We start from the raw sequence: 13,567 nt of genomic DNA, 5'->3' as shown, positions 1-13,567 counted from the left end.
ACATGTAATCAGTTTTCGCTTTAAGAAATGCTAATTATTATTTTTCTAGGTAAAGCAGACAGTAGAAGAAGGTCTAGAGAACACTGGAAAAGCCTTCGTCAACATGATGAATGGCGGCAATATTGGTAAACAGTTGGTTCACGTTGGAGATGCTTAGAGAGTCAGTAAAATAAAAAAATAAAAAATAAATAAATAAAAATAAAATAAAATAAAAAAGGAAGAAAGAAAAACTATGTATTTGGGAGAAATGTAAGGAACAACATAACAATTATCAATATAATGATCTTTGCTCATTAGGATTGCTGTAATAAAATGTATTGATTTAATATCATGTGTACGTAATGCATTTGTATGGAAGAGTTGTTTTGAATAATAATTGAGCACATTTCGTAAATTTCAACAATTTTGAATCTTGGTGCTTAAAACCATTTTGATTTTGTTCCATAATGTTCGTGTAAAAAATGTATATGTTGCACAAATTATCTATTCGAGTTTAATACTTCAATTGATAAGTGGTGCTTCTTATTATTTTTGTTTATTAATATTACAAAAATTTGTATGCATTATATACCATAATATAATTTTGATTTCTTTTTTTAAATGCATTTGAATGCTGGACAATTATTTATGTAAATGATTGTAAGGACTGGAAATGTATCGTGCATGATACATATCAATAAAGTATAAAATTGTTGATTAGATCATTGTGAAGTAATACCAGCGGCGCAAATCCGTCTTCAGCATTGGGGGGGGGGGGGGGGGGGTAAGACCTTTTTTTAAGCGATGTTCAAAATACTTTGAAGTTGAAGAACAATAAACAATGTTGTGGAGAATCAGGGGAACAGAGACGTCAACATTGGGAGGCGGGCAGATTTGCGGCTTATTCGGGGGGGGGGGGCGAAGATACGACTCATATTACGGTAGATGAATCTGATTTTTGAGGTGAACCAGTTTTATATTATATATCAGGCAAAGTAGATGAAGTGGCAGTCAGACACAAATTATCACATTTCTCCCCAAAAACACATTTCAAATCGAATTATTGGAGGGGACAGTCCCCCTCAGTTCCAAGATTGAGGGGAACATGTCTACCCCCAGGATTTGCGCCAGTGAGTAATACTAACTTAAATGTTTGTTGTTAGGGGCCATAAACTACTCTGTTATAGACTTGACTTATTTATGTAATAAGGGCCGTGCTCTACTTTATGTGTATCATGTAATGATGCTAGTTGTTAAGTAGATATAGGTATTGTCGTTTCAGTGCATAAGGGTGTCCCATTAAAAGCGGTGGATCTAAAACGCTTAAGGAAATATTGTGTATTTACAAAAAGTGGACTATTTTTACTTATTACAACGGGTAAATGATCCGATTTAAGAATGAAAGATGACATTCGATATATATCCCCCACGACTTTCTCTGCAGGATTTCACTCTCTCTATGAAATTTATGATCACTTTTTCACATACTTCTAATCTAGGTAGCTAACAACATCCTTCTTGAGTTCTCGCACTGTTTGAAGTTGATTGGATTAGACCTTTAATTTTAGAAAGCCTCAGAGGAAGTAGTCAAAAGAGTTAGGTCACATGACATAGCTGACCATCTTTGGCCACCATTCCCGGGAAGAGAACTCAGACGTGGAAATTCTTACGCAGCAAGAACCGTTTGGGAAGTATGGCAAATTTGCGACATCTTGTTAAAATCATGTGAATTCAGTGTCAATTCTGTTCAAATGCGCCTACAAACAACGGGAAACCATATCGTGGTACTGTTCTCCATTAACTGTCACGGCATTCCCATTTTTGCCTTGAAAACAATAGTGTCCTATCAGTGCAATAATCACTGATAAAGAAGATTGTAAGAACGATATTACCAACCCAACGACGAAACGTGTTGCGTAAATCAAACTGGCCATTCTTAAATAGAAACATTTATAACAGTTGTAATGATGTAAAAATATTTATTCTTCTTCAAAAAGTATTCTATTAAGCATATTAAATCCATTACTTTTTGTTAGATACTCTTTATTTGTGGTGATACTCTGCTTTGTCTTCTTGCTGATTATATGAATACCATTTTGCAGGCAACCAAAGAAATGTTACTCAAATTCAGAAGTAATTGAAATGTATAGTATTGTTGTTGTTCGTGTAAAGCTTTTTTCCTGTCCGTTACCATGTAATACTGCCCATATATTGATTTGTAAGAAGTATACAATAGCAGGAAACTATATATAGAGGAAACTGGATGCTGTATGATATAACTCCTATTTTCATATTAATTAAAATTTTAATGAGGTATATATTTGATTCGAGTATGGTCTTCCGTGGTGGTAGCGAGAAGCAGTTCCTTATTCTATGATTGTGCTAACTTAGAGTTTAATGTCATAGGATTGACTCTTCGATGCACAGTAATAATATTAAAATATGACAAATTCAGAACCAGGATTATACTAAATTTGTCTTGAATCATTCAAGGCTTCTTTGATTTTCTTAAAATGTAATATATTAATTCTGTCAGTTGCTATTTCATTTAATGATTATAATAAAGGCTGTATTAGCTTGGTAAGGGTCGGATTCATTGGCAGGCTTTAGTTTGCTATGATGAACTTCCGGTTCTCTCAAATCAGAGAGAATACTGCAGGAATTAAAAATTGATAAGATGTAAGACTTGTTTTTGGTTTTTATTCTAATATTAAAAATAAGTGTATATTATGTTTTCAAATCGTTGTCAGAGTATAGGAAAGGAAGAATAAAAAAATATAAAAATGTGTCAGTGTGTTACACTAGTTCAACATGATCTATAGCATGACAGAATTACGAACCGTTATTAATGTTGAAAGAAGAGTTCCAAGACCAGGAAGAAAACACTAGGTAGTTTGTTCATGGAAACGGAACTTAGAGTGTTTCTTTCGTGGAAAACATTTGAAGGGTAAGGGGAAAAAACAAGGAATGTCCATGTATGTGCTTTTTCGGGTGCTTTGCCCTATCTGTTGGTGACTCTTGGTTCTGTTTGACTGTATATGCCATGCATGCGTAGATGTAGAAATGTCCATATAAAATGGGCAAAAGATTTAACTAACCCTATTCTTCTTACGCGGTTTGCAATATTAAAACGCCGTTTTCTCGAAAATGCAGTTTTGTGACATTCCTTCTTTTTTTCCCTTACCCTTCATTTGTAAACACGGTTTCTTACGACCCAACTGAATATTGTACTCGTTAATGGCGGGAGTTAAGATAAATAATTTAATTTAATGTATTCATTTGGAATTAAAAAGGCTTTAATCTGTTCGATAAATTTGTATCGATGCAATGAGATTAGAAATATCACTATTGTTTTGATTTCAGATGTGTAAAATTTTTGTGTAAAAAGTGTGATTGTAGAGTAAAACACTATAATATAGCGTGGTGATATAATTGAAATCAAATTATGATAATTAAATCTATTACTTTGTTCATTAAATTGGTATTTGACAGATCGAACGGGATAAATATATTCTCAAGGATATGTGATACTATGATTGCCTGGAAAGTGTTTGTTGTAGTGATCTGTAGTATGTATATGTAGATGTCATACTTCAATTAGAGATTCCGTAATGAGATGGTATTAAATGTCTTATAAATTTGTAAGTATCCAGCTTCGATGGAATATTGTAAACAGTTCATATGATGCACTTTGGAGGCTTTTAAGCAAAGTTACTATGCTACAAAGAAGACTAATATCATACAGATAGGCTTAAATATAGATGAAATGCTTTTTTGATAAGTATTTTACATATGAATGCACTGTTACACATATATGAAAAGGCATTTTAGAATTTTTTTTTCGTAGTATATTGTTTCTTTTTCTCTTTTACACCTTATTGTATTTATTATTGAAGAGGAATATAATAAGTACTCGAAAACTTGGCTGTGAAAGCGAATAATCGAGAAATCGTGTTAAAAATCCCTAGAAAAAGTATCGTCAGAAACTTTGTAAACTTAATCTTATGCAATGAGTCCAAATAAAGGCATTGACCGCCAGTCAAGATTATAGCGGTGATAATCTTCGATTGTTCTAGTCTGACGAACATCTTTCCAGTGAAATAAACATTCGACAGAGCACTTTTCTAGAGCTCGTTATTGAGAATTTTTTGGTATATAAATTTGCCATACATATCACAATTTTAGTAAATTGTTTATAATAATTTTGACATTCGATTTTGAACTTACTGTATCATGAAAATTTATTAGATGATTTGGCTATATAATAATACATAATACTCTTTAAACTAATCATATCATGTGTGAGAATAAGGACAATAATATAGAATAGCAAAGCAAAGATAAGGGATTTTATGCCTTTGGAAGGCCTAGTTTGTGTGTGTGTATAAAAATCGAGATTGTCATTGTCGTTACAGTAGAAGTGTAAAATGAGTGACAATAAGATTTTTGCTGTAGAAAGAGAGGTAACCAAGTTCAGTGATAGGTGTATTTTTGTAGGAATATCGTGTTAAGTAATCAACTGTTTGTCTCTGGAAGATTTGAGATTGCTTTTCTTTTTAAAATATTCTCAAAATGTTTAATTATTAAATCTTTGATGGTGATAAATTTTTGAATATGATACAATTTTTTTTTTTTGTATTTTTAATATATGAAAATTCGTAACTTGTAAGAAATCATGACATCTACTAAGGATAGAAGTCTTAAGATCTACAAAGGACAGAGTGACTTTTAAACATATTGGTTGCTTTATAAGAGGAAATAGCTGAAAAATTTACAAATGTTAGGGAAATGAATACAGGTAGTAACTACTACTTAACATATTAAGTATCTACTGTGTACTGCATGTCATGTTTAATTAGTATTATTTATTATTTTTCTGAGAGGGAGTGAATAACAGTCGTACTTTATTGGACAGTAGTCCTTTTGTTATATTGTTAATTGTATATAAGTAGGCCTATTAGTTGCTGTGATGTGATCATTTAAAAAATTAAAAGCGAGTAATGGCCTACCGTTCAGTTTCGTTTATATTACAGGATTTGCTCTTTGTGAAAATATATAGACTGAGTGACTGTCACTGTAAACTTAAGATTTTCCATCCATATTTTTACTTGTATGAAGAAATGAAACAGAATGATTAACTCTGTACCTGAGAGCATAAAGTCCCTAAGTCCAATTTTGTCGAAATGAGTTAAAACCAGTTTTGTATATCTTTCGGAGGTCCGCAACGAATGGTTGGTAGTATTTTTGCTCTATACTGGTAATTAACCAAGTACATAATGCAGTATGTCCAGTGGCGTATTTAGGGGGGGGGGTTCTAGGCTTAAGCGCTCCCCCCCCCCGAAATCTTACTAACTATAGTAAAGTATATGAAATATCTTGCAGAATTTTCACAATTTCAGGCAAAGCCCACCCCGAAAGTTAGCAAAGCCCCCCCCCCTTCCCCGAAACAAAATCGTAAATACGCCAGAGTATGTCCAATATGTATTTAGTGCTTAACTAAGTGATTTTGCTGTTTTCTGGAAAACAAGGATTTGTGACTTACGTACTTCATTCATGCTCTCAGGTGGGGCTTCTGAGAAATCGAAAATTAGTAGTACTCTTGCCTTTCGATCGTGTTTTCTGGTAAAGTTCAGCCTCCACAAGCATATAGAGCATTTAGTAGACGTAAAACTAAAGAAGTGAAGTAAATCTGAATCTTAAAGAAGCTAAGAAGGTAGTAATAAAAACATTCGATTTTAATTCTAAGATAATAGATCTCGGTATTATTATTCGAAACTTTTTTTGAATGCTAAGTGGTTGATTTATACGATAACCTTGGATTTATGGAAAATTGTGTGCGCGCTGGTGGTAGATTGTGTTATGGGATAATAAGAAGAACTGTGCCTTTTTTGCAAACTATTTGATTATAATTCATGTTAATTCTTTAGTTCTTTTTTCCTGCAATAACATTAGTATGTGCGAACGAAAGATCGTAGAATTAAATGATACTTCTGTATTGTGTAAATATTTCGTTATTTTTAACTTTTGTGGAGTGATCCTTATGCGAGTGTCTCATAATAGTAATGACTGTTATGATGATCAATATATATCAGTGGATTGTATGTATATTCCTGTTGTTTCTATAGAAAAAGATTGTTTTCAGCTATGAAAAGACTGTTTTTTTCATTCCAAATATACATTTTAATAAGTATTGCCAACTGTGTAAACCAAAGAAAAATCTAGTTATTAGAAAGATATAGGATAACGGGAAAAGATATTGTTTGTTTCATGTTCCTTAGTTATAAATGCTTTCATTTGTAAACGTTCCTGTAGGGTGTTTTGCGTAAAAGAGAATGGCAAAACTGATTATAATATGCTATGCAATATTGAAGTCAATTATATTATTTCTCATTGTTATGTCAGTAATCTAGTAATAACTGTTTTTTTACAAGTTGGATTAGGCAGGCGTGAAGTAAGATTTCGTAGCCTCACGCTACGAAGCTCACGGTTAGTGAAAATTGGGTATTGTTGGAGCCTATCTCTGTATTAATACAGACAAATTCAATTTCCTGATCAAATATTGTATCTGTATTAACTATGGAACAGTTTATGTGTATGTTAGTTATGGAGCCTTTTATGTGTCTATTGTGTATATGTCAAGACAGATCTGTAAGTTAGGTAATATGCAGTTTAACAATTGAGTTATTATTATTCTTGGAATGATTGTCTTCGTTGTAAATTAAAAGAACCACTTATAAAAAGAAAGAAAGAGCGATTTTATGTTGAAAGTATTGTCATTTTTATTGTTCTTAATTGTTTATTCAGTTTTGCATTACAATATATGAAACTGTATTATAACGAAAGTGGAGATAAGATTCTAACGCTTTATCGATTTCTTTCTTAGCATTGACTTTAGTAGCATCTGTTGCTAATGTATTACCTTCCATATTCAAGAAATCTAGAATATAGCTAAGAATTTATTGTGTATGCAACTTTCTAAGCATCACCTTTCGTACCGTACATGAATTCGTCTTCTTGAAAACTTTCCCGATGGATTCACTGATGCTCCATTAAAGCATCTACATCCGTAGAACTCGTATTACTCCAAAATATGAGAAATTCACAAAAGCTGAAGACTGGTTTCTAGAAAAGCATAGGATAGTGGCGAAGGGTTAAACTACTATGAGGCTCTAATATAGTCAAAATTTTCTTCGCACTGAAGAGAAAGAATATTGTAGGGATTATTGAAAATGTTACGAAATTGCGCACAAGCTAATTAGAAGAAAATCCTGGAAGTTGCGGATGAAGCTCTTATGTATAGTTTTTGGGAGATATTTTCTTTAATCCTATGTATTGCCATTTAGAGCGGGAGGTGCAGTTTAGCTACTTTCGTTGTAGAGGCTTGTCATTGACCGGCAATAGTTTTTAACCATATAGCTGGTGAGTTAGGAGTATCGCTTCAGTATTCAAAATAGGGCGTATTCTGTATGAAGTATTTTAGCATGGTAGCGACTAACGGGAGATCAGCACGGTGCAATTTTAAGCTATCGTCCCAAAAAATTAACAATTTTACGATCAAAATGAAGGATGTGTAAGACTAATTTCCAGCAGCGCTGTACCTTTACACAAACTAAGAGAGTTGTATTTTAAGTTTACGAGATTAAGGCTATATGCTATAAGTTGTATTATTGTTGCTAATTCTAAGTAGTTACATTAATACTTGCGACAATTATTTATTTATATCACGAAAGTTAGTTTCTATATGTCTTACACGTTCAACCACTGCAAAAAACACATGAAGGTACAAGTAAATACGACACACACAGCCACGATCGCAGTACATGCAAATTGCATGCCGAACGCCATGGTTACAACAGTGTTGCAAAATACATACTGTCGAAATTCGTAATTTTGTCCACACCTTCCAAACATTTCGTTTTGAAAGTGCGTACTGAAAGATATAACCTGCCAGATATAGCAAGTGTGACAAAGACAACATTAATTTCTAGAATCTTACACATGAATTTCTCCGGTATTGCACAAAGCGAACCGTGGAGAGGAAGAATAAATGCTAGGTAAGTTTTAATATGAATAGTGTCTGTAGTTTCTAAGAAAATATTCATCCAACGTCGCTTCGCCCACACGCAGGTCCTTCAGCTTCGCCCTATTCTGAACAGAATACATACAATTCTTGCTTGTAGTAACCATCTGTCGCAGATTGGTGTGTTTTTGGATGAATAATCATTTTTATAACATATCAGTTTGCATACATATTATCATTCTATATACAATTAATTGGGCATGCACCAATAAAATAACACTAAAATGTAATAAGGTAATGCAAGAAAAGTGATTAATTTTGTGTATATATAAAGTGGACGGCACACCGTAAGACTGTACGCAGCATTGTGTATTCAGGCCAAGATTAAGAATTGTTGGAATAATTTATGCAGTGAGCGACGTGTGACACTGGAGACTGACTGCTATTTCATGATGATGAAGTCATAAAGCGAGCTAGGGACGAAGATGCGACCGTCGGAGTAGTGATTACACTCTAACAGGAAATATATTAGCAGTCATGGAGTAAATATTCAAGTCAATGCAAATATATTTTTGATTTGAAATACTTGTTTATAACTGAATATATTTATTGACCGATATTTCGAATACATCTAGCTAGGAGCACTTGTTGACAAGTATTTCATATAACGCGTTCTACGCCCTAAGTCTAATATTTCTGGAGGCCAGATTATGTTTAGATGTTGTTTAAGTTTAAACATCTCTTCAATTTGTTGATGCTGATCCTTCATTAGATGCTAAACGCGATTAAAACAAGTTTCCTCTCTTTGTAATTAAATAAGTGGCACAATAGACAGAAGAAAGCTATTTTTGTCAATATTCTAAGATTATCTCATGCATTAATGAATTTTAAAGAGAAATAGTTGTATTAAAAATGTGTAGATAAAAAACACAATTTTTATTATACACTCCTATGGGGCACATATATTTCAGAATATAGGTAGTTCCTTGATTTTGGTTCCCTGTTTTGTAGGTAATGTACTTCACGTTAGAAATATTAATATAATGATTGTGGTTTTCAATCAAGTTCTCATATCACTCATGGCCAGTAAAAATATTTGTTTTGATGCTGTTTAACCAAAGATTAAATATGTATATTTGTATGTATGTACCTAGGTATATAACATATAAATTATCGAGAATTTACAGGTTAAAGTGAAGAAAAAATTCTTCTGAAGGTGAAATTATATTGGCAGTGTGCGATGTCTTTTAGATCACTTACGATAGTATAATAATTAAAATCGTGCTTGCATAGTGTATGGATCGGTTCAAATTTATGTCAAGACTGAGAAAATTATCCACGCCAGGTAGCGGTATATTTTAGAACTAATGAAAGCTCACCATATTTCCACTTGTGACTCTTTCAAAATAGTTTCCTATTTAGCAAATTATGAAACGAATAATTAAAAAAAAAAATGTAATTTCTTTTATAATATATGTTTATCATTTGGAAATTTTGTACTGAGATTTCTTTTAGTCCACAATAAATATCTTATTTACAGATATCCATCAACTTGGAAAACTTAGTAAAATTAGGTCGTATACTTTTGAAGGGAAAGTTCGAAAAAGTACAGGTAATACTACTTTTAATAGATGTAATCGTGTATATCTTATAATGAAAATATTAAAAGAACTTATTTACATATAGTTATTGTAATACTTGGTGATCTTTCTAGATTTTTGTCTGACAAATGTGAAAAATACAAATAGGATAATGGATATAACATAATATCTCATAACTAAAATTAATATCAGGAAAGTAAATCTGTATTTATATTCTTACAGTCAACTAAAGAAAAATTTTAAAAGACTTTTCTGCAGCGAATAATTGTTTATCGGACAAAATCACACACTTCGACGCAACAAAATTAAAAATGAAAAAAGAAAGAAAGAAACGAAAAAAGAAAATCCGAAAACTACGAAGAGAGACGGGAAAGGGAGGAAAAATCCAATAAAATTGGGCAGCTCAAGGGAAAGTAACAGGTAACATAATCCAATAGAAAGAACTCTTCAAGACCGCATCTAGGCGATAATAATTATATTAGAATTGTGCTCGTAGTTATTGCATATTAACTTTTGGCTTTGTGTTGTTTAATATTATAATGTATGATTGTAAAATGTTTTCTTCCTATATTGACATTTCGTTGCAGGATAGTTTTTAATTGTAAAAGGAATGGAATAAAGCAATACATCACTATGAAAGGAAACTAACAACAAACGAGCAAGAAGATAATGTGCTAAACAAACACATTACTAGTTAAAATTAATTCCTTTTTCTTTGTTACTTTTTTATTTTCTGATATTTGTGATGTTGCATATCTAACTTAATCAATTAGAATAGCATTTTAAATTGCATAGTATCCATTTATTAATTTGGGATGGAAAATTGAAACGGGATTTTTTTTTTAATAATCTAGGTTTAGTGGGGATGATGTATCTGTACTACGTTGTCTCTGTACAATAAAGTCTGAAAGAGGAGGACATGAAGATTTGCTACCAAACTATTTCCATGTGTACTTTGTCGGTCTTTAGATTTCATATACAGACAAGAAGAAATGTGATTTTTTTTTTTTTTATTACATGGCAACTGTCGAATGTAGAATAATAGAATTTTTATAGTAGATATATAGGTGTTATATATATATATTTTTTATATTTTTTTTTTGTAAAAAAGTTAATTTTTATATATTATGTTAATAGATTTTTTGTAACTACGATATTTTCTAATAAATTACAGCTTTAGCAGTTTATTGTCAGATCATACAAAGTCAATTTGTTTTCTGTATAGACATATTTTTTTAATAGCCAGTTTGTATGATAACTTCGAGACTTTAAGGAATATTATATACTTTGTTGCTGACTTTTGTCATGGTAATTAAAATAGCTGGTTATATTTATTTTTAGTATTTATCTACTTAGATATTTGCATTCGTGTGTTAATTCGTCAGTATAAAGTAGTTAACGAAGACAGTTATATTTTTTTAAAAATATATAAAATGTGTGATTGACTTTTTGTAACCATCTACCTTCTCTTTTTTACTTTCATAGAAAAATTATAAATGAGTGTTTCTACATAAAAAGATTCATACGCAATACAACTTATTTTAATGTATTTGTATGAATATGTTTTTTGTTGTTAAAATTGAAATATTTTAGTACATTATGAAAAAAAAAAATCTCAAATAATGCAGAGTTTGTTGGATGTAAAGTGTGTGTTGTAAAATAGGAACTTGGAAGTGCGAATAAGAAACGAATTACTAGAAAATAACCGATATAATCACGCACTAAGAAATAAAAATACATTATAAACTCTTTCGCTAAAATTCTTTCATAAGATAGGGCAAAAAAAAAAAAAAAAAAGCTCAAGGAACAAAAAAGAGCTGTAGGGCTGGCTACCCAAAAAAATGTCAGAAAAATCTAAAAGCTGTCCTTTATTCGCTACCATTTTGACTATTCAACCCCTGTCTCGAAGAAACATCGTCCCACCATTCCAGAAGATGCGATTTTTGCAAGTTAATTCACATCCTTACATGTATCCACTGTCTTTTTATATTGGCGAAACACACTTCTCTTTCGGCTCACATCAACAATCACCGATACTATTCTTGCAATGCTCAAATTTCGCATCTACCCTTCTCAGAACATGCAACTCATACACACAAACAGTTTTTCAATGTTTTGCCTTATCTTTGCCATTATTACACTTACGTTTTTTACATATTTTTCATTCTTTTTTTGTCTATTATTTTTTAATTATTATTTATTTTTCATTATTTTTCAATTCTTTATTCCATATCGCGCCGTGGTGGCCCAGTGGAAGAGCTTTCACCTCTAGTGCATGGGGCCCCTGGTTCGATCCCAGCTCACGCCAAATGAACTTTGTTGTGGACAAACAGCGTGTGCGTGTGTTTGCTCGGGGTTGTCTCGTTTCCTCCCACTTTCTTCATTCTACCATTTCGTTTTCTTTGTTCCATTTACTGTTCAGTTTGTTTATTCATTTATTTAGTAATTACTTCCCTCTCGTGCTTTTACTGATCCTCATATTATTTTCTAGACCCTCATTTTTATTTTCTACTAGACTGTAATCCTGAATTCAAACATGATGCTACTTGGACGATTCTAAGTTAATTCTGTTCTTTAATTTGTTTCTTCCCTCCATACTTCTTTCTATCTGATAATACGTCTTGCGAAAGTGCTTGTGTACGTCGTTTCTAGCATAAGTAATAGTAATTGTTCTGTGAGCTTTGGAGAAAAACACCCATCTGTTGTCTTTCTACTTGCTCAATAGGTTTTTCAATAGATTTTGAGGTTTAGCATTATTCTTCGTAATAGACTTGAAGTGTAAGAGGGGAAAGTTAAGAGAGTTCTCAGCATGTCAATATTAGATATTCAGAAACTTTTTATTGTTGGTTTCTTTGTTCAGGAACTTTTCTTTTTCTTCTGTATCGTAAATTTAATAACATCAATCCAGGAAAGCCTTATGAAAATTGAAGTACACACACAAAACTAAAAAAAAAAAAGTTCAATGGAAGATGTAAATGTATGAAATTAGGACAACATAACTAACAATATGTAAGAGGTTTGATTTAATAGTTGATTATGTTTACGTTCAAAGTTCTCTTGCCACAAACATTGGATAAATACATCTGTTACGAATATTATTTAAAATGTGAGTACGTGACAATCATATATATCGGTATCCTTTGTTTATAATCTTGAAAATTGCGTAAGAAAAGAAGTGATAATGCAATGTAGGATGTGTGAAAATTGTAGTAATGATGCTTTGTAGTATCTGTATATTCAGACGCTTGGAAGAACAGTTAAAAGTGATATTTTATTTTCTATTCTGCTTTATATCATAGTGTGATAACAAATATTGCTTAACTATTTTTATATTAACTTTAGTAGCAATTTTATTAAATTCTTCGTGACTTTATACATGTCACCTTGTACTATCAGATATTACTTGCCTACATGGTCTTCTAGTAAACAAATTAAGGACAGTAAAATGTGCAGAAAGTATGTTTGTGTTTTATTTGTACTTCAAGCAACAAATCTAGCATGATTATCAATTGTAAATGATTATATTAGTAAATGACTAATTCATTAACGGTACTAGGAAATCAATGTCTATTTCCAGAATTCGTCTCTAGTTTACGCTTTTCTTGCGAAGTGTTGTAAGGCAACGCACAGTTATATTGATCTATAGGCTACGAAAGCATTAACATTATTTTGGTTTTGTAAGTAAAATCTACATTAACATTAGGTATACTTTTAGACGTGAGCTGATCAAGTGTATTTTATAGTTAAAATGAACTGAATTTTTGTGGAGTTGGTTTAAGATTTATAGTCGTCTAATAATAATAATAATAATAATAATAATAATAATAATAATAATAATAAACAGTTAAGTAACATCCAGCGTGGATCAGAGTGCAAGTCAAGTTTGAATTAAAGCTTTGGTTTCCTTCGGTAGATGTACCCTGATCCAGCGACCACAATACGATGGTTAGTGAGTCAGAACAAAATG

General features: G+C 31.7%; 1 protein-coding gene across 1 annotated transcript in view; it reads left to right on the top strand.

The window, feature by feature from the left end:
- LOC145694983 (prostaglandin reductase 2-like) overlaps positions 1-13,059 on the top strand; it is a 76,675-nt gene extending 63,616 nt beyond the window's left edge. The window contains exon 7 of the mRNA XM_081771810.1: positions 50-13,059. Within this exon, the coding sequence (XP_081627936.1) occupies positions 50-157 (108 nt within the window). The 3' untranslated portion in view covers positions 158-13,059. The remainder of the gene's footprint in view (positions 1-49) is intronic.
- Positions 13,060-13,567: the final 508 nt, after the last annotated feature.

Source organism: Thermobia domestica, chromosome 9 (genome assembly GCF_964235325.1).
Source record: "Thermobia domestica chromosome 9, izTheDome1.hap1.1, whole genome shotgun sequence".
Lineage (NCBI taxonomy): Eukaryota > Metazoa > Arthropoda > Insecta > Zygentoma > Lepismatidae > Thermobia > Thermobia domestica.
Note: the sequence above shows the minus strand (reverse complement) of the source record. Positions and strands in the feature narration are given on the sequence as shown.